Here is a 22,252-nt window from a genome sequence, read left to right as displayed (position 1 = left end):
GGATTTGCTAACAGCTACCCGAGCGCCTCCGAAGGAGACCTAACAGCTCAAGAGCAGCTGCTTCGCGAATGAATCTACTACCGGATCGGAATCGCGACCCGCTGAGAAGATCCGGCGAGAAACTCAGCGAGCTGATTCATGGGTTAGGTTGCACGGCGAACTCTTTGGAGTTCGACGAGTACGGTTACCGGGGTCCCTAAGCCTGCTCCTAGTGTTAGAGCTGAAGGCGTCTAATGCAAAGGTTATTGGATCTGATGGATCCGTAAGGACGTGTCTAGGGCGTCGACGGTGACTGACTCCTGCATGATCAGGATTAGGGACCACTCTACAGTGCGTGCACAACTCTAGTGCGATCCGAGTTAGTTGCGAAACATCACACGGACGAGTTTGATTTTGTTTTATTCATAAACAACTCCTCAAAGCTTAATTTTTTTAAATATCTTAAATATGTACATGTATCAATAAACATGTCTGTGAAATTTATTTAGAAATAAATAACACAGTTTTATTTACTTTTACAGATAAACGTTTTGATTGTACCGTACAATGGGGTAAATAGGGACAAAATCGACCTTCAGATTGAATTTTAAAATAGTTCCAATTAAATAGTCACTGCTCAACCAAAGAAATAAGTTGAGTCTTGAACGTACCTAGGTGATAAAAACCGTTACATTATTTGAATTATTCATTTTAAAGAAATAATCGGTAAAATAATGGCCGTCCCAATTTACCCAGCGTCCGGGGTAAATTGACACGGTTAAGGGTTAAATTGGGATATTTGTAAGGGTTGTCAACTCGCAGTACTGCGATATATAGGTAGGTGCCATATAATTATTTATATGGACCGAAATGATGAATACAATCCATAATTTAAGCACAATACACAACATAGTGTAAATTAAGCTGGTTTCTATTCCGAAGCGATGTGACGTGAATGATAATCAACAATACAATGATCAAAAAAAGTATGTAATGAAAATTATTATTTAATTTCCTTAAAAATCACAACTCTGAAACAAAATCATAAAATAGAATAAAAAATAGAAAACAAAAGGACTGGAAATGCATTAATACAATTTTATTTAATCAACATTTTCAAAATGATCTTTGAGCAAGAGTAAGATATCAGGTGAATAAGATAAAAAAACAGCTTTATCTGATTACTGCCAATAATAACAAAAATAAAAGAAATTCTTTCTAAGCTAAATAACTAAACTCAATTAATTCACTCACTCATAATTGGATATCTCGGATTTTTTAATAATGTTACATTTAAAATCTGAGGCCTGTTTTTATTTGTGTGTGTTCGTTGTGAATGTTAACAAAATCATGATTCGACGCGTGAATAGATTATGAAATAACAAAAGTTTTGATTCGTTTGAGTTCTTTTAACTTTTAATTTTTTTTATTGCTATAAAGAACATACGACCGGGCAGATATTACAAGGTAAATGTCGCAAAAAAAAGTAATTATATATATACTTTTCTTTTACCTATAATACTTACATAAACTAACTGATAAACACATTAACCTTCTTTACATCACGCAATTAAGTGATAGTATAGGCTAAAAAATCTATTATAAGATATCAGTGACAACCCTAACAAGCCATCCCTATTTTGTCTTTTGGCGTTCCAATTTTGTGTTTTCTCGTCCCTAATTTTTCCAGTCTCGTTCCAAATTACCCTACAAACGTCCCAATTTTCCCCAAAAAGAAAGGAAAAAATATAAATTTTTTATTTTGTCGAAATATTGTATTTAAAATAAGAATATTGCAACTTACCGTTTGTTGTGATATTTCCAGGTGTATTAAAAACTTATATAAACTGTGATCTTATTGAAAAAACAACGATAATATTACTTTTTTTAAAAGTTCTTTAAGCTGTTTTAAAATGCACTTTTCAACCACTATTTTCAATTTAATTTGACGAATTTTTGGGACCAACTTAACTCATATGTAGTACTTCCATAGTTAACTTGGTTTTTCTTCTATACATTGATAAATATTAACATAAACAAAATTAGGTAGATTCCGTGCTACAGGTACTTTGAGAATCTTCCGCAGGTTTGTCCCAATTTACCCCAGGATCCCAATTTACCCCATGTCATGGTATTATAAATTTTTGGCAGGTGTTCTGTCAATACATTAATTGATGTAGATTATTTTTTAAGTTATGCATTTTTATATTCACTCGAGCAATGCAATAAACTATTGTATCACAATTTGAATTATGACGTATTAGTGTTACGATTGATAAAGTTCTGAGTTTGTCATTTGTCACGTTTGAGTGTTAAAAGTTTGCAAATTAACAAATGAAAATCCGGTGGAGACTTTAATGATGCTATGAATGAACCAGAAAAATTTCTTGAAAGTGAAAATACTGAGGGAATAAATGAACAATTTTTAGAAAATACAAGAACTGTAAGACCGCAGCGGAATTGAAGACCACAAGACAGATACAAAGATTTTATAATGGACTAGCTGTACCCGTCCGCGTCGCTGGGCATTTAAAATTTAAAATTATTATTTCTCACCCCCACGATTCTCATCATTAACGCCCCCGCAACTGGTGTAGGGAGTCCAACACTCATATAAATATTAGCCTATCCATTAAGTACGTGTATTATCTACATGGATACCAAGTTTTAAGTCAATCGGATGCATGGTTCAGTAGTTATAACGGAATATCCGTAAAAACCACAGTAGATTTATATATTAGTATGGACAAGAACTGGAAGACCGCTGCGGAACAGAAGACAACCAAACAGATACAAAGATTCTATAGTGGAAGATGGAGAGTTCTTTATGCGCACCTTTGACGAGATGTCGGAGCGTGTGTGCCGGTAGGTCGGCGAGTCCGTCGGTGGCCTCGGCGTGCAGCGGCGGCAGGGACAGCATCTCGTTACTGCTGCACTGCTGCTCCGCCACGGACTTGGGCCGCACGCGCCGCCCGCCGCGCTCCCGCCGCCGCCCGCCCAGCGGCGTCGCCTGCCACACGCGCCCCACTCAACTCATTACCTAACCACGACAGTGCTGGCTAATGCGCGCTTCACACGACCTCAACCCGTATACTTTTTACTGGAGAGTCCGCACGGGTAGGTACCACCGCTCTGACGTGAAGCAGTAATGCGTTTCGGTTTGAAGGGCGGGGCAACCGTTGTAACTATACTGAAACCTTAGAACTTATATCTCAATAATGTCTATGGCTTTAGTAACCATTTAACACCAGATGGGCTGTGAGCTCGTCCACCCATCTAAACAATAAAAAAAAGCTCAACGTTTATCAACTTATAGCCCAGACTACAAAACGAGATAAAACGTGACGTATTTGTATGCGCCAAACGCTAATCCGATATTAACGTACTTTTTCGGGAACTCAAAACTTTATATGCCGAAAGCCCGAAAAACTCGCACGTTTCAATATCCACAAAGACAATTAAAAAAATCTTACCAAATTCAAGTAATCCAATTTCTATGTGGCATGAACAAATGAAACACAATTATGATCTGTAGCTTTCAAACACATAGCGTTGTAGTGCGACTTTTTGGCGGGAGCGCGAGAAGTGAAGTTGTGCGATTTGTTTTATTTTGTCTATTTAGGTAGTGTTTCTTCAGGTTTAAATGTGTAGTAACGGTGGTTTATTAACTGTTTAGTATCTGCGAAAGTGCACAAAGGTGGGAAAATGAAACAAAACCGATGAACGTAACTTCTCGAAATCCTCCAAAAAGTCCACTGAAAAAACCTTAGTAAATGACCATTTTACTGACATTATATTTCATCTCATATCATCTCATTTCATCACTCCATATTACATCTCAATCCATATTATCATTTTTCATAAAATAAAAATATAAATTAAAATAAGACATGACTTAAAGATCTTAGTAACCAGGTCATAAAATCCCTAAAAATAAAAGCGTTTTAGTGCTCGGTTGTAGTCACTTACTCCGGAGTGCGACACGGGCGTCAGTAGGTCGGGCATGTTGCCGTCGGCGCCGGTGGCCGGCTCGCTGTCCGCGCTGTCCAGGTTCTCGCAGGCAGTCAGCGCGAGGCTCTCTACAGCTTGACTGCAAGAACGTATTCAAAATTAACTATTTTGACCGGTAATAACAAATCTTGAAACAAAACTCTTGCAAAGCAACTTGAGATATGAGATTGAATACCAATTCATTTACATTACGCCAGAGTAACAAAATTATTGTATTGATATCGATCCCCGATACGCGTGGAAGTTTTCAAGTTAATAGGTCGACTTAAACTTGGTGCAAATTAGGTTAAGTTATGCCGGTACGAGTAACACCATCTGTCGTAGATAGCAAAAATAAATATCTAACTACTAGAAGATTCTCGAATATTCCAATTGTCTTGAGTATTTTCCTGAGTCCCAGCTTCTAGCAGTTATATAGATAGATAGATCAAGCTAATAAAATCTTATTTAAAATAAAAATGTTTACTTGACTTTGTTTTTACTATATATTTCTCAGACTAATAGCTCCATAATAATATATCTTAAGTGAAATTCAATAAAAAATTACATATGTCGGTAAATAAATATCAAACTACTATGACAATGATTACCATAAGTGTTTAGTAGGTATTCAATATCATAGATTTGCGGAATTATTGGCAAGCGAATATGACGCCAATATTTGAATTTTTATTGTATACAGACATCAAAACTATAAATTGCTAAAGTTTCTTTTACAAACAGACTTTAAGCAACACTGTAATAAAAATTACAATTATAAAAAAAAATACACACTTGAGCAAATCTTGGAGCGTGTTGCTGCACGGCGCCATCGCGTCCCGCACGGCTTGCAGCGAGACGAGTTCGCCGCCGGACGTGGCGCCTCCCATCGCAGCGAACACTTCACTGCACCTCTGTAACACGTTTATTAGAAGTTGCTAATAAATACAGATGTATATTACCGATAACCTTGCACTAGTACTAGTACCATTCGGGCCAAGCCAAAGAATCAGTAATTTTTATCAACTTGAGATTTTCATTCTAAAATTTATAAAATGCGATCATTTGTACGGAAGATAAAAAATTTCTAGTTTTTAAGATATTTTATAACCTTGATAAAATCTACAACTTTCTGTTGGATTTGAAAACAAAGGCGTTCAGTCTGGCTAAAGGGCCACCCGGCTCACTTCCATACGTGTTTTGTTTGTCTGGGGCTTGTAGGAAGCGTTTACGTTGGAACCCTCACGCGGTTCACGGGTGACCCTCTTCACCCGAAGGCTCAACAGTGAGTACCGTGGCCTGAATTAAAATACTCGACGTTGAACATGTTAGGAGTAATTCTGGTGCGATTCTCACCTGTAGGTACTGGTGCAGCAGGTGATGCGCGGCGGCGGCGGCCCGCTCGAGGGCGGAGGCGAGGGGCGCGGGGGGCAGCGCGGCGGCCGCCTGCGCCGTGAGCACCGCCGCCGCCGCCGCCGCGTCGCCGCCCGCCCACGCGCGCTCCAGGGCCAGCGCGCGGACGCGGGCCGTCTGACCGCTCCTCTTGTTGTTCGCCAGTCTTGACACACTCAGTACCATTAGCAACTTCGTCTAAGACGACAAGCGGGATATTAGACTAAAGATGAATACTGTCGAACGAATATTCCAAACACAAAATTGGTGGGCTAGACGTAGGTGTAGTCGAAAGCGTAATACAACCGGTGCAATTATCAAGCGATATGAAAAATCGAGGCGTAAATTTTATATCTTGGGTGGCGGTATTCACTACAGTAGGCGCGCGAGATCATGTCCATCCTGAGGAATGTGGTAGTGCTGTGACCTAGTCAATTATGGTAATGTCAATAATAACTACCTATTTAGTCAACAGCTGTCAATGGTTTAATGTAAATTAAGGTAATTTTGTAATTTATGAAATAAACTAAATGTGATAAGTAATTACTTGTTTATTTGTAATGGAGAAAAACATTTTTTAAATTCCAATTCAATCACTATCAAATGAAAAGACAGCCGACAGATCAGAGTCGGAATCAGTAAGTTTCTTTTTTCAGTAGGTTTTTTTCTACCTGAATTTGTTGGAAGCGGAGTAGTCATGGTTAAATAACACAATAGCGTTAGCGTAAATTTTCGATATCGATAAGCGCGCGTCACAACCGACAAGAACAACACTCGACGTCAGACAAATGCGGGGAGGTGGGCGGTGGGGCGAGTTGTCCCCCGCGCGTCTCCTCTGGCCCCGATGGACATGAACTCGCGCGCATACTGTAGATGGGCCTTAAAGTGTGCGGTGGTCTGGTTGTGCCTCTAGAATCGCCTACCTCTAACATCACGGAAAATCTTGTTTTTTTAAGTTTAAATTGAACCTTAATGGAACCTCTTTGTTAGAGCATGTTCTAATATTGCTGGTTTAGGGACCTATCCGTGTGGTTCGGAGTGACAATAGTGGCGAGTACCGTTCGTGCAAGTCCCTCCAGAGCGCGGCGACCCGCTCGCTGGCCGCGCGGCCGCCCGCCGCCGCGTCGCATCCCGGGAACTCGACGCGCCGCACGCTCACCGACCGACGGAGCGCCGTCGCAATGTCAGTCAAACCTGCCCAGAGTTAAGACTGGTATACATAATTATCTTCGAGCAGCCGAAAATATATGTAGACGTTGGTTCTATTGGTAGTCCTCCTCTATAGTCCTCTCGCTGTTTTTCTCCACCTATCTTCTACCCGGTGTGGAGAGCTTCGTTAATCTGACTTATCTGATCAGACCACCGCTTTGGGCTTCGGCGTCATGGTTTTTGTTTTGTCATGGTAAGGTCGGACCGTGTCGGATCAGCAGCGGTTAACAGCTTTGACGCTCGTTAGGTGCAAAAATATTGACCCATTTGCAGAGCACATCAAGAGTTCCGGAAGTAATTCTTAATGGTAACTTAGTCAAAAGTGTACTCAAGCTTTTCGAAAGCTTTTGCTATTAAGTCGATCAGCAGGATACACAAGCCAATAACTGAATGAGCGTATTGGAAACTGCACTATCTATGACTGATCCACTCAAGATATTTTAATAAGAAAAATTTTCATGGTTCAGTTTTCACAACCTTACCTTAGAAACACTGATTTGCACTTACCTTGTAAACTAAATGCATTGCGATCTATATACAGCGTGTGCAAAGTACAGTTACACTGTAAGGCTTTGGCAAGTAATCTAGCTCCCGCGTCGCCGGCTAGGTTCCCTCCCACGTCCAATGTACGAAGTCTCCGGGCTCCGCCCAACGCGTTCAATAATCCGTACAAATCACCCTGTATGTTGATAAAAGGCGTTTTTTGTAATAAAATAACGCCAGTAGCAGAACTGTTAGAACTGCTAGCTCTGACGTCACGCGAGAAAATAAAAAAATGTGCCACAAATCAATGCAATCATTATCAAATCAATGGACGATCGTGTCTCTATCGCTTGTTCCGCGCTCTCGCTTGCACGCTCAGGCTCAGGCGGAACGTGACACTTTTACGTGCGTGCAGTCGGCGTTCATCGATTTATAAAAGGTTATAGCGTCAAAAAATAAGCGTATAAAAATACCGGCTATGAATTAATTTGTTTCAAATTTTGAAACGTACATATAAATTAAATTATTTCTCAATTAGATATTTACTCCACAATTTAACTCTATCAATGTCTATCGTTTATAATTTTACATTCTTTTTGGTACCGCGTAGTTTTATGCTAAATTTTAATTGTACTCAGCTTTTATTACCTTCAGTTTGCAATCGCTGAGATCCAGTGACGTCAGCGCTGTGTCTGGTTCCTGCAGCACGTGGACTAGAGCCTAAAAGACAAATCCACAGCATTACGCAACGCCGATATCGAACACGACTACGGAACAATAAACAGTTTTACACGTACTTGTATTAGGGGGGGAGCGTACGATCTCTTCCCGGTCAATCTACTTAACGATAAATGTGTGATGGAATGGTTCTTCCCTATAGCTCTCACAATACCGGACAATTCGAATTCCATACCTGTAATAAGTTTTGCTTGCATTACTTGTGTGTACTCGCTTACACAATTTGTTACAATAGTTCGAATAAAAAAACGTCTCTCACATCGACAAACAAATTCAATGGATTAAATGTAAAAAAAATATATGTGTTTTAAAACTAAAAACAGGCTTAAATAGCAAGCAATTTTTTTATCCCGTTGATACTGGTCAGGATATTCAACGGTCCTTGAAGCGTATGCAAATTATGAAGTTAATCGAACATCTTAATGTCTGCGAAAATGAAGTTCATAGATTCCTTTACATACATACCAAGCTCATAAAAGCGTGCTGGTACGAAAGCCAAACACGAGCATAAAATTATCAATGATATTGTAAAGCTGTGCGAGCATTAAATGCAAAGGACAATACTTAATAACGAATCGCGAAAGGCCATGCTTTGACTATGACTAAATTATTAAAAGGCAGTAATTTGTTAGAGCTACTCGCACTCTACCTATCCAACATTTATGGTAGCATTGCAATTTTGGAGGATAAGGATCAGTGGTCATTGTGATATTAATAGGAAGTGAATTCCCAAGTTGAACAGACAGAACTAAGAAAAACGAACGAATCAGACTAGAGTTGTGCGTGGGACAGTGACAGAACCCAGGTCCTTATCGTGCAAAAAATGTAAATATTTAAAATATTGCGTCAAATAGGAGGGATGAATAGACGAACGAATACCGAAGGATCTAGTAGCACCTAAAACGCACGAGAAGTACAACGCCATCTATTGTCAGATAGCGGAAACACAATACTCGAAATGTGTGGAATATTCTCGATAATTCTAGGGATTTCGTCTCGACTATAAAAGCGTTGCAGAGATGGCACGCAGTCAGTTAGTAATCGGAACTACTCGAAGCGAAACAGCGAACGGATCACCTGAAGCGAAGCGGAAGAAACGAATTGAGAATATCAAAGTGTTTGTGAAGTATTTTAAGTACTTATACAATTTTAATTTATACTTCGGTGGAATTTTATTGATTGTGTTTCTACTTCTATGTTAAAAACAGAAAAAAAATCGTACTGTTGTCGGAGAGGTCCAGGGACTGCAGGCATCGCACGCCGTGTATACACGACTCGAGCACGTGCGCGGCCTGCGCCGAGTTCAGCACGCCCGACAAATTCAGCTGGACCCCGGCCGCGCTCTCGTTGCACGCCAGGCCCAGCAGCAAGCTCCTGCAATGTAACGTCATTTGTAATCCCACAAACAAACATAATGAAGCCTACTTACCGACAATTGACTAAATGTCTAACTGTATTGTATAGCGTTATAAAGGGTTGTTTAAGTGATATTACCACAATTTTTATTAACCGGCTTCAAAAAAGGAGGAAGTTCTCAATTCGACTGTATGTTTTTTTTTATGTTTGTTACCTCATAACTTTTGACTGGGTGAATTGATTTTGATGATTATTTTTTTATTAGAAAGCTGATGCTTCCCGTGTGGTCTCATTTCAATTTAATCCAGTTCTGATAATGGCATCCATGAGATAACCATATTAGTCTTAAATTTGCATTAAGTACGTGCGCGACGTACTGGCGCATCTGCGAAGAAATGAGGGCCGATGATACCGCCGGACAAGCGAGTAGCGTTCCATGGTGAAATATCACGACTAAATATGTGTTCGTGGCAAATTTTACAAATATGGCTTTACTGTATTTGCTCTATCGTATGTTCTATTAGGGAGTGCTCTGAGGATTTCTTTGAAATGATTCCATCATCTCGCTTCACCATCGCACCGCCCGCCACCCATACTACATGGAGCCACTGCATTCATCTCTACAGTGCGTTTCCTAAGATATTTTTTACCACGTACCATCCGGCTTTGGAATGAGCTCCCCTCCACGGTATTCCCCGAGCGCTATGACATGCTTCCTTATTCAAACGAGGCTTGAGGAGAGTACTCAACGGTAGGCAGTGGCTTAGCTCTGCCCCCGGTCATTGCTCACGTCCATGGGCAACGGTAACCACTCACCATCAGGTGGGCCGTATGCTCGTGTGCCTACAAGGGCATTTAAAAAAAACAATATGGCCGCCATGAGCTGTCAAAGTTCGAGCGTCCCTATTGAAAAATCCTAATATGACTTTTTGGCGGGAACGCGAGGAGTGAAGTTGTATGATTTATTTTATTTTGCCTATTTAGTGTTTCTTCAGGTTTAAATTCGTAATAACGGTGCTTTATTAACTGTTTAGAATCTGTGAAAGTGTACAATTGTGGGAAAATGAAACAAAGCCGCTGGACGTAGCTTCTCAGGATCCTCCAAAAAGTCCACTGAAAAAGTCTCAGTAATTGACCATCGTTTTACTGAGATTATTTAATTCATCACATATCATCTCATTTGTAAATTTAATTCGTTTTTAATCATTTATGTTATGTCGCGATTAGTTTCCTTCGTTTTTTATTATTCATAAACTGTAAATAATAGTGAAGAAGAAGAAATCCTATGAGTATTGCAATTATACTTTAGACACTTTTTTAAGTTACACACTTGAGCACGTCCGGTGGCATTTTGCAGTGGGAGAAGTCGAGATGGTTGATCGCGAGGCACGCCGTGAAGAATTGTCGGAAGGAAGGCGGCGGGTCCCGCGCGCGCCGGGCGCTCGACCACGGGTTGCGGGACACGGACAGCCAGGTGAGGCGCGCCGCACACCCGCGCAGTAGGGCACCCCACATCTATGTTATGATGACAATCAGTTATTTTCGCTACTACCTCGTAGTATCGAAATCATTTATCGGAGTTATTAGATACACAAGCTTGAACGTCATTTTATCAACATTTCCAATTGAACCATTAAATTTATAGTTAGGTAATTTCAAATAATCATAAAATTTTAAATATTTTATTTTAATTTTTTTCTTTGGATAATTGAAAAAAAAAAATTAATAAAAAAATGGGGATTCGACTTTATGATTCTAAATATGTATATGATAAGACCACAACTTGAGGCAGTAAAATTATTAATACATTAAAAAACTGTCGATAACATTTTAGAATAGGGATGTAATATGACATAACCAGAAGTTCAGTTGTCACAAAATAATATTATTATTATTATATTTTCTTATCTTGTTCTTCTCATAAAGTGTATGATAGGAACAACATAAAAATTTACTCTTCCCCCACATCAAGTAAGATGTTAGGTACGAGTATATTTCTGCACAAATTGTGTTTTCATTTTCATTGTAATATAATGAATATATTAAATACTTAATTGAAATATATTAAATTAAATGTAACGACGAACAATAGGTCTCTATCGCAGTCTTAGCCGCGATAAATTTAGATTCGACAGTATTAAACAAAATTTAACTGCTTGTGTTGTCGAAATAATTACTTTTTAAGCTCATTTGGTTGTTTATTGTCCAACCTAATCTCAAAGACGATGGAACCAATTCAGATGACACTTTTATAGGCAGGTAAGAATTTGTAAGCTGTGGAGACGTAATTGAGATATTTTTTTATTTATTTTTTATAGAAAACGTTAGGCAAATTTTAACTCAAAATGGAGCAAACGCTAGCGGAAAATGCAAACTCAAAAATATAATACAACGCAGTAAGAATACAAATTATAAATTTAAAGCAAAAAAAAACAGTAGGAATATATTTAAATACTTACATTTTCTAAAGTCGTTTCCGTGTTAGTCAAATTCAAATGGGTCAATACATTAGGCTGTGCCAGGAAGTTGTATAAATTCTGTAAAAACAATTTAAGCGTACTGAATTTAAAGGATATTCGTATGTAACGGTCATAGCTATACATTTGTTTATCGATGTATCAGTAAACTTACGTGCACGTCATCTTTCAGGTTATTATGCGACAGGTCAAGGTGTGCGAGCGTCGAGAGATGGCAAGGATTGTCGTTGAGTATGGTCGCCAAATGTACGACCGTCTTCCCCGTCACGCCACATTGTGACAACGCAACGTGCCTCAGTCCTTCTGGATTGTTCGATATGCCGCTCAGTATACTAATAGCACCTGTGCGAGATATCAATATGATTCGTTTTCTCGCATTAAAACTGTATAATCTCAAAATTTACTAATTTTACAAGAGTGTTGTAAAGGTTACATACATGTATTAATAATTTTAATATTATTCATATTTGCAACATTTTTTTTTTATCAGTTTCATTATCTGTCTTTTAAAGTAAGATAAAATTATGTTTTTTTTTTTTATTGCCCTTGTAGGCAGACGAGCATATGGCCCACCTGATGGTGAGTGGTTACCGTCGCCCATGGACTTCAGCAATGCCAGGGGCAGAGCCAAGCCGCTGCCTACCGCTTAATACTCTCCACAAGCCTCGTTTGAAGAAGGGCATGTCATAGCGCTCGGGAAACACCGTGGAGGGGAGCTCATTCCATAGCCGGATGGTACGTGGCAAAAAAGATCTCTGGAAACGCACTGTGGATAACCGCAGTGGCTCCAGGTAGTGTGGATGAACTATACTCCGGTGGCGGGCGGTGCGATGGTAAAAACGATTAATTTTGTTAACAGTAGTCAAAACATATTAAACTAAAAAAAAAAAACTAAACTGCGCTCTTTTGACAGTATTTATGAGAAAAATACTGGTGATACCAAATGATTCCGCATATTAACTCAATTTCGAATATTTTTGGAAATTGTACACTTTTAATGCGAAAAGGCGATATATTTCTTTTATGACACGCTTCAGTCTATAAATAAAACTAAAACAGATTTATTTTTGTATTTGTTTGGATCGTCCACTGCGTAAGCGGACAATGATTTAATCGCTCAATAAGGCAGGATGTGGATCATGTACCGCATACAATAGCTTACTCTGGAAATCTATTCTTGATATTGTTCAATTGATCTTTTTAATGGTTGATGCTAAAAAATGTGAACATCTTTTTAATTCAGAAACAGTTTATTTATAAATGAATTTGTTTTCAATTAAATTCGCGCGTTATCTCTGTATCTTTTACTATCGAAAATTACCTATTGCTACCATTGTATTATAACAACGGCAACTCAATGAAATGTCAAATATTGTATGATCATTATTAACGGATCAAATGACGCCATTGAATTCATTATAGTGGGCGAGAATCTTTCAAACATAATGGTCTAAATGAAGACAATGCATGCATTGTTTTCCAAAGTATTAATTGTCCGATACATAGATTGCAAAGTAACATTATTGAAAAGGACTACGTCATTGGGACAATGACGAATAATACTATTAAACTATTTTTTTAGAGGAAATATACTGTAGTGTTTTGTTCTTCATAATCTTCCCTGTTACATAAAATAGCCAATTCATTGTTGTTTATGATCAACAACAAAAACAACAAGGAAAATTTCGCAGATAAAATATTTGTATCGTATGGACATGACATATTTTTGGATATACGCTGGTCATTACAATGTAATACTCTTATTTTCGATTCGATCCTTATTCTCCTGTTGTAAATTCAAGTAAAAACTTAATGATTTTTCTTCGTCTTTTTTTATTTTTCTTACCAATTTGACAAACCTCGCATTGAACTGATTTACATACCTACAATTAATATTTGATTTGCCAATAACATTATTATCAATTATGGCTAGGTTTTGTTGCTTGTGAATCAAATTATTGTTTCCTGTGGCATATAACATTTACCTTTGTAATTTACCAGATGTGTATCCTTATGTTTAACAAGTAATAATTTAAGGACGAATCCAAGGTTAGAAGTACACGAATGTGGTGTGAATACAAACGACATGACTCTTTGAAGGTTAAGATTCTTGAGGAGAAATATGCATCAGTATTTCATCCTACCCACCAATACGAAATGCTTGAGTATTTTTTACCTTGTTTTTTTTCCTACCTAAGCTGAGAGCCTTGAGAGGCTATTTCAGCGTGACCTTAACTAGTAGGTGAGCTCACGGGGCTCAAACCTGACGAAGTTGCTAACACGAACACTAGCAAGAGCCGTGCTTCGCAGAATCTACCACCGGATCGGAAACGCGACCCACTGAGAAGATCCGGGGAGAAACTCAGTGGGCTGTGTCTGAGGGTCAATTTACTCGTCGAGCGTTTCGTCGCAAGCGACGGGTTCGACGAAAACGATGACCGGTGCTTGAGGTACCTAAAAGCACCGTTAGTGGATAGGGAGGATCTGAAATGACGTGTTTGGGGCGACGTCGACTGCTTTCCATTTTGTCCGCAGGATCGGGAATGTAGTTACCGGCGGCCACGATGAGAGGGTTCTCGTGTCGTGCCGTTTTATCGATGTGGACGCTCTACCATGAATCGAGGAATGCGTCTCCGTACCTTTATCCTCGATGTGGTTCTGTGAAAAGTCGATGGTGTGCAGTGCGGGCGCGTGGCGGGCGCGGGCGAGCGCGTGTCCCAGTCTGGCGGCGTGGTCGTGGCGGAGCTGTGCACTGCGCCAGCTGACGCGGCGCGTGGCCGGCCGCGAACACCGCAGCGCGCGGCACACGCTCTCCCACGCCTCGCCGCTCGCCCGCACCCCGTCCCCGCAAATACCCTCGAACCACGTGTTGTGTTGCAACGCCATCACTAGTGGTATCAGGTCCCTGATCCACAATTATTTCCATATAATAGATATCTTGTGAAAATAATAATAGAAATGCTGGAATTTCCTTAAAATTTACAGATTTCTCAAAAAACAAACTGATTAAGTTCAAATAATATTTTCGTCGGAGTTCTAGTGACCTCGAGGTATCCTACTATATAGATTCACCGAACGATTAGGTGATCTCACGGGACTCTAACCTGTGGACGTTGCTAACACTAGGCCTAGCAAGAGTAGTGCTTCGCAGAATCTACCACCGGATCTGCGGTTTTGGCAAGTTTTTTTACTTTTTTAATTGCTTAGATGGGTGGACGAGCTCACATCCCACCTGGTGTTAAGGGGTTACTGGAGCCCATAGACATCTACAACGTAAATGCGCCACCCACCTTGAGATATAAGTTCTAAGATCTCAGTATAGTAACTACGGCTTCAAACCGAAACGCATTACTGCTTCACAGCAGAAATAGGCGGGGTGGTGGTAGCTACCCGTGGGGGCTCACGAGACGTCCTACCACCAATCGAACGATACAGTCGTCACGAAAACTGTATAGTATTGGAAACTTCAAAAGTTTTCATTTTAAAGTAGTTTTAATTAAGTTCGAATTACTTTTAAAATCACTTAAGATAACGTTAATTTTAAAACTCACACTTCAAAAACCGACATAGTTATAAAACAATTCTATTTAGTTTTATTGTATTAAACTACAAACTGCTACTTAGCTTTATTTTTCTCGACTTTATTTTGTTTTTATTCAAAACAAATTTTAACAATGTTTGGAGACTACAGTATGACGAATTCAAGTTACCTTTGGTCCAGATGATCGAAATCTTTCAAATGCAACATTCTTATGTCGTGTGCTAGGTATATGGTGTCAATATCCCACGCAACTTCAGCTCTACAAAATATTGATCAAAACAATTATATAGTCAATGTGATGCAGACATCGAAAAAAATTTTTTTTTAATTCATACCTGAATGGTGTTTGACATAAATCACACATGGCAGCGTACTGATTAGAAAAATCACCACAAGCTAGGTGCTTCCTAGTCCCGCTGACGTTTTGTAATGGGAAGAGTAGATTGACCTGTTTCAAAGCGAATAATAGAAACTTAGAACGAACATATTCGAGCACATACGCATCTTATCACTACATATTGTAAAACAAAGTCGCTTTCTCTGTCCCTATATCTGTCTGTCCCTATGTATGCTTAAATCTTTAAAATTACGCAACGGATTTTGATGCGGTTTTTTTTAATAGATAGAGTGATTGAAGAGGAAGGTTTATATGTATAATAACATCCATTAAATAGTGAAGAAATAAATAATAAATTACAGTTTCCGAAGCGAAGCGAGGGCGGGTCGCTAGTTCAAATATAAACAAAAAATGTTTCTTATTAACATGGAATACAAAGTATTTTAAACGATATAATTATAGCCCTAATTGAGTGAGCAATCAAGCAAATCAACACTGCGGTGACGTAGGTAGTGAGGTTAAATAGTATGGATAAACGTTATAAATTGGAGTACAGAACGTGTTGACTCATTAGCGTAGTGTGCACTGACCTTTTGTATTATATCCACCATTGGCACATTAGGAAATAGATCATCGAAGGCGGCAGTTAAAGCGTTCACGGCATTTATAACACCTTCTGAAGTTCCTTCGTCACCTGTATTAGCACAATTAAATAATATAATGTTGATCAAATAACGAATAAATAATTTTTAAATATCTAATATATAAAATTCTCGTGTCGCAGTGTTTGTTGCGAAACTCCTCCGAAATGGCTCAACCAATTCTCATGTAATGTTGTGTGCATATCGGGTAAGTCTGAGAATCGGTCAACATAATTTTTTTATACTCCTAAATGTTAAGGTTGGTCCACTACGTTTGCCGGGTCAGCTAGTAAAGTTATAAAAAACTATTGAAAAGTACCGCACTACTGATAGTTACATCAATTAACAAGTTGAACGCCGGACTAGAAACCAAATTTAGCCCAGTGGACCGCGGCTGACAACCTATGACCGCCAATAAAAAGGGTGCAGGGGGCCGCGACGGACATATAGCCTCTCAAGGCTATCAGCATAGGTAGAAAAATAAAGGAAAAATCATGCCGTAGGTACCATCACGGCGTTCAACATGTTAAGCATTGTTTTTAATTTCCTGGTTCGAACGCGATCGTTTAATTACCTACATTCCCGATATCTAACACATATTAGTACATAACACAGTATTGAAACTTGCTATTACTGTAATTTTAGTATTATATTTTTCAAAATTTTTTATTGCCCTTGTAGGCAGACGCATACGGCCCACCCGATGGTAAGTGGTTACCGTCGCCCATGGACTTCAGCAAGCCAAGCCGCTGCCTAATAACCAATAACTTAATAAGTAATGAATGTACAAAAGAAAAAAGGACAGGGAAAATAAACTTCGAATATATTTCCTGCTTAATTATCACGTATCGATTTGTAAACGCTAGCCGAATTAATTTACTTACCTATGAGAATGGAGACAGGCTTGTGTTCGTGAACCAATGTTATGGACAGATGATTCGCTTTTTTACTCTCCAAGGCTTCTATTTCCATTAAATGGAACCCATTGTCAATCTAACAAAAATAACCCAAGGTCGTATTAATTAACGTTACTGGTATATTTTTTTTTACAAACAATTGACCGTTGTGCAACTAAATTAGCTTCACAGTTGGCACTAAAAAGGATATAGTTAATCAAATGGCTTTGGTGACACAATTTTTTTTTTCAGTTTAGTACACTTTTTGCGATATGTAGGTCTGTCGTCAAATTGATCATGAAGAAAATAGTTGAGATTTTAATGTTACGAGTTTTACTTACCCTAGTAGGTACTTTCGCTGTAGTGATAAAAACCCGATATGCAGTCACAACCTGAAATTTAATTAACTCATTAATATCCCCAAAATATAAAAAAAGGTGTTTGTTTGCGTTCGTGTGTCGTTTATCATATTGCTTGAGTTTGAAACTTTGTATAATTGATAATAATGATAATAATTGATAATAATCAAAGATTCTTTTAACATAATGTACAATTTTGAGCTATAAAATTCTCACTTAATGGTCATTGTAGTATAATTTTATTATCATTAAACTGGTAACAAAAGTAGGTAGTAAATGTAATACTGGCGTATTGTAGGCTTGTCAAAGTAGGTAACAACCACCCTACCCATTTTGGCCGCTAAGCAGTCATGCAGTCTGTCAAGTTCAATGTGGAACAGCCGATATACAATACAACTGAAAATTCGACCTGGTGTCTCGTGAACATGACAACATTCATGGCCTTCAGTACCCACTTAATGCCAAGCGGTCCGTGAAATCGCACAACCATCTATGTAAAAAAATATTAAGATAACTTTCGATATATAGGTATGGTTATATTTTAAAACCATTCAATGCGCCAGTGTGAGTTATTAAGTGATTTTTCATCCTATGATTTTAACACAGGGCCCTAGTGTCTGTGTGGCATCATTCTTCTTGAACACGTATCAGTGTATATTTTGTTGTTATATAATCAATCTTTATATTTTTATGGCTTATAATACTCTTTGTGCATAACACTTAACTGCTAGTAAAGAAAGCCTGTATTGGAGGTCATTTTAATTCATTCAAAGGAACATACAAATGGACTTAGTGCCTAAGAGCAATTTAATACAAATAGAATGACCCCACATGTTGGTCTGCCGTACTGACCACAAACTGTATCTGTATTATATGATTACACATAACATGCTACACACGGACTGCCTAGAGCCGCATGACACACCTAAGTGACTCATATAACGTTTTGTCCGAATTCATATCGTTCACTATCAATATATTGAAGCTGTCACATCAGATGAGTAATTGTAAATGGTGACTTGTGTATTACATGTTTTTATAATTTGATAGTATTTTTTTGTTATTCCCATACAGTGATAGTCGTAAGCCATTTTACCTCATTCAAACCTCATGCTGTCTAAACTGGCTTTCATTACTTAGAAGACAAACAACCAAAGATGCGCTAGAGAAAATAAATATGTGGAGCTCTGGCTCTGCTATAGCCGGGTGGAACGCGTACAATATATTATAGCCAATGAGTTTCTCGCCGGATCTTCTTAGTGGGTCGTAATTCCTCTATTCGGTGGTAGATTTGGCGAAGCACTGCTCTTCCTAGGGCCAGTATTCGCAAACTCCCTCAGGTTGGACCCGTGAGCCCACCTAACAGCCTATGAGTAGCTGGAATAACCCCTTACGCTACCAGCGATTAGTTAGGGGAAAAAATATATATAGCGACCACGGCAGACGGTGTGCCTTTCGAATACGAATGTTGTTTTACTCTATTTGACTGGCCGCAACCAACGCAGAAAATAGTTCTACCTTGAGTTTTTTTTTCTTTTTATTTCCTACCTAGCCGAGAGCCTTGAGAGACAATTTCAGCGTAACCTTAACTAGTAGATGAGCTCACGGGGCTCAAACCTGACAACGTTGCTAACACGAACCCTAGCAAGAGTCGTGCTTCGCAGAATCTACCACCGCATCGGACACGCGACCCACTGAGAAGATCCGGCGAGAAACTCAGTGGGCTGTGTCTGAGGGTTAATTTACTCGTCGAGCCCTTCGTCGCAAGCGACGGGTTCGACGAGAACGGTGACCGGTACCTTGAGTAATAACTCAGGTATGGTTAATGAATACTCAATAGAATTATTTTAGTCTATTCCATGACGTTATGTATTGTAGTTTGGTAATCAATTTCATATCTAGCCTTGCTATTACTACGATTACTTTGGTTTTCGTGGGTTTGGCTCACCCAAGTATTTAAATGAGCAAGCGATCAAGCTTGAAGGACGTATCGTAGCGGTTATGAAACACCGCTAGGAGACGGCATATTTCCAAAGTCATACACTGTGTTGCAATAATTACCTCTACAACCAAAGCGTATAATGTATTTCATAAGAGTAAGAAAAACACTGCAAAAATCATAAGGAGGAGAAAAGTTCTAAAACTAATGGCAACTTACCAAACTAGTTTAAGTTAAGTATTATTTATTATGCTTATTTAATGTATATTTGAAATAGCTTTTGACAGGGTAAGTTCTCTGTCGCTGTCCAGCCGAGGTCGATTTATTTTCCCTACCATTATTATAATCATATCATGTACTTACTAATTATGTACTAAATATTAAAAAATATTATTAGAAAAGTAAGCTTAGAAAAAAACAAACTACAAAATGAGCTCATTGTTAATTGACTCACTTTTTAATCTCTCTGTAATATATTATAATAAGTTTCTAAAATTATTTATTTTTGTAGAAACCTTTTGACAACTATTCTTCATATAATTATCAGCTTACGATATTTTTAATACAGTTGTTGTGATCTAGGATAAGACACCCATTGTAATCTTAATAAGCAATGAGACTAAGTCCATGTTCAAACCCAACAGGTACCTATTTTTGTAAGGAGATCCATACTTAGCATGGTAGAGATGGGCAGCAAGACCATACCTATCCACATGGGCTAACAATGCATTCTACCACCAACAATTATGCAAATTGTATTTTTTTTGTAATATTAATATTGTAGTTGTCATCTCATGAAACCTCATTTGATGGGTTCTACAGCTAGTCTACAAATAAAAAAATTATAGTAGTTTCCCTTAGTATTTCTAAGTTTTCTATTTCTTCTCTCCCTGAATTTGCGTAAGGGCTTCGTTAAAATCTCTATTTGTTTTGCTAATTTAAAATAGGTGGAATTGGATGGAAGAGGCATAAAGTCACATTTATCTAAATAGTCTAAGAAACTACTCTGAAATGCAAGAATCATGATTATCCTAGATAAAAAAAATTGTCTCAAATTTTTATTACTCAGGTCGGTGGACATGCTCACAGCCCACTTGGTGTAAAGTGGTTACCGGAGCCCATAGACATTAACAATGTAAATTCCCCCACCCACCCTGAGATATGGGTTCAAAGTCTCCACTTTTTTTAGTACAAGAGCTGCCCAACCTTGCCACCAACACATGCAGGGACTTCCTATCGGCAGTAATTAATTATACAAATTTATTTATTTACATTATTTATTAAATAAATAAATAAATTATACAAATTATAATTTTTGTTTTCACATTTTTTTTACTAAGTTAAGAATACACTTTGTTGTTTATGTTTTATTGCTGGTGTTCCTTTAAAGTAGCAGAAGCCATCTCATGTCTTCATAAATCTAATCTTTAACCTAATTCTTTATTGAAATATCATAATCACCAAAACTTTTGGTAACAATAAAAATATGTGAAACTGGTATAAGGGAAATCTTATAAAACAATAAAAATATTCCATTACTGTGAAAACCTTAATGTCACTTTCACCCAACTTAATTACACCTAAAATACATTGTTAAACTAAGTTACTTTACTGCTTGATTATGTATTCATTGTATTATGTAGTACTATGAATTAAACTTAATTTAAAAATAATTATTATACATTGTTTACTTAATGAAATAAATAGGAAAAACTGTTTTTTTAGATTTCCTTTATTTGCTTAAAAATAATAAATCAAAACAGTCAGCTGTACAGTATTCAAACATATTTGAGATAGATATGTATATTATTATGATTATTTTTCATCAAAAAGTTTTGATAAAAGTCACACCAATACTTATATTTGTGTATATTGAGAAATTTAGGATGCCAAAAACCAATTTTTCAAAAATAAAATAGAAATTCAAAATCAGTCTTACCATATTAGCTTGAGGGACTAAGATCATCAAGCTTGTATATGAATAATATTACCTATTATTAACTATACTTTACTATTATATAATATTACCCACTGTTAATTAAATTATATTTGTATTGTATTCTATCCAGGCCTCTTTAATCTACTTCTACTTATCAATACAAGATGTGAATGGTTAAAAAAAATACCATGTTCCCAATGGAATTGAAATGTTTATTTCACATCTAAAGATATTTAATGGCATTTACTTTGTGACCGGTATGAACTCTAGCAACCACTAGATCAGCTGAGTTTTTATTTCTTCTGCCCATCCGTGCTAATAAAAAAAAAAACTAAGAATTTATCTACAAGTGTAGTAACATAAATTTTTCATTCAGAAAACTTACCAAAACCTTGTTATCAACCTTATCACCTCTTGATTCCATACGAATAAGGGATTTATAAATAACTTTGACATTCTTCCCCAAAACATTGCTGATGCTATCTGTAAGATATTTAAAAAATCAGTTTGGCCAGTCACTAGGAACATACAATGCTTCATCTTTCTTAATAACAGTAATTAGACAAGAATATATTCTTAGGTTCATTTAATTACTGATCATCATACCATTCAGCTCTGTTGATATATGTGATTTTGCTGGCATTTTCATAAGATTCTTCAGTGTCATCACTTCAATAGTTTTACATGTTTTAAATAAGTAATACTATGATTATTTCAATTTTTATTAACACTTTTGGAAGCATATAAATCGTCAAATTTTTTTGGTATGGTTGATAAAGCATATTGTTAGCTTATCCTGTTTTTCATATGTTATCTAATTTTACCACAACGACAGTGTACTTTCATTTCACTATTATTTTATCCTCTTTTATGATTAACAAAACCATTAGATAGTTAATATTACTATAGTGCTTTAATTGTGAACATGCACAACACAAATACGCGCACTGCGAAGAAGAAAAATGAACCACAGACT

At 37.6% G+C, this 22,252-nt stretch overlaps 1 protein-coding gene across 10 annotated transcripts in view; it reads right to left on the bottom strand.

Moving 5' to 3' along the window:
* The window catches only part of LRR (capping protein regulator and myosin 1 linker 1 leucine rich repeat protein), a 32,284-nt gene extending 10,032 nt beyond the window's left edge, over positions 1–22,252 (bottom strand). For 5 of the 10 annotated variants that reach the window (XR_003624883.2, XR_003624884.2, XM_089731007.1 and 2 more), the window contains exons 1-21: positions 21,883–22,252; positions 21,662–21,759; positions 17,381–17,431; positions 17,028–17,136; positions 16,093–16,196; positions 15,501–15,613; positions 15,335–15,424; positions 14,264–14,529; positions 11,779–11,966; positions 11,607–11,684; positions 10,478–10,662; positions 9,014–9,165; positions 7,851–7,966; positions 7,702–7,773; positions 7,078–7,249; positions 6,420–6,555; positions 5,326–5,527; positions 4,765–4,883; positions 3,949–4,069; positions 3,453–3,473; positions 2,815–2,989 (exon numbers count right to left, since the gene is read on the bottom strand). Coding sequence is in view for 6 of the 10 variants with exons in the window: in XM_089731007.1 (XP_089587133.1) it covers positions 2,815–2,989; positions 3,453–3,473; positions 3,949–4,069; positions 4,765–4,883; positions 5,326–5,527; positions 6,420–6,555; positions 7,078–7,249; positions 7,702–7,773; positions 7,851–7,966; positions 9,014–9,165; positions 10,478–10,662; positions 11,607–11,684; positions 11,779–11,966; positions 14,264–14,529; positions 15,335–15,424; positions 15,501–15,613; positions 16,093–16,196; positions 17,028–17,136; positions 17,381–17,431; positions 21,662–21,759; positions 21,883–21,943 (2,629 nt within the window). In the remaining 4 variants the exon portion in view is untranslated. The remainder of the gene's footprint in view (positions 1–2,814; positions 2,990–3,452; positions 3,474–3,948; positions 4,070–4,764; positions 4,884–5,325; positions 5,528–6,419; positions 6,556–7,077; positions 7,250–7,701; positions 7,774–7,850; positions 7,967–9,013; positions 9,166–10,477; positions 10,663–11,606; positions 11,685–11,778; positions 11,967–14,263; positions 14,530–15,334; positions 15,425–15,500; positions 15,614–16,092; positions 16,197–17,027; positions 17,137–17,380; positions 17,432–21,661; positions 21,760–21,882) is intronic. The other 5 variants (XR_003624885.2, XR_016323786.1, XM_089731008.1 and 2 more) reach the window with 1 other exon arrangement.

Source organism: Bombyx mandarina, chromosome 11, assembly GCF_030267445.1.
Source record: "Bombyx mandarina strain Sakado chromosome 11, ASM3026744v2".
Classification (NCBI taxonomy): Eukaryota; Metazoa; Arthropoda; class Insecta; order Lepidoptera; family Bombycidae; genus Bombyx; species Bombyx mandarina.
Note: the sequence above shows the minus strand (reverse complement) of the source record. Positions and strands in the feature narration are given on the sequence as shown.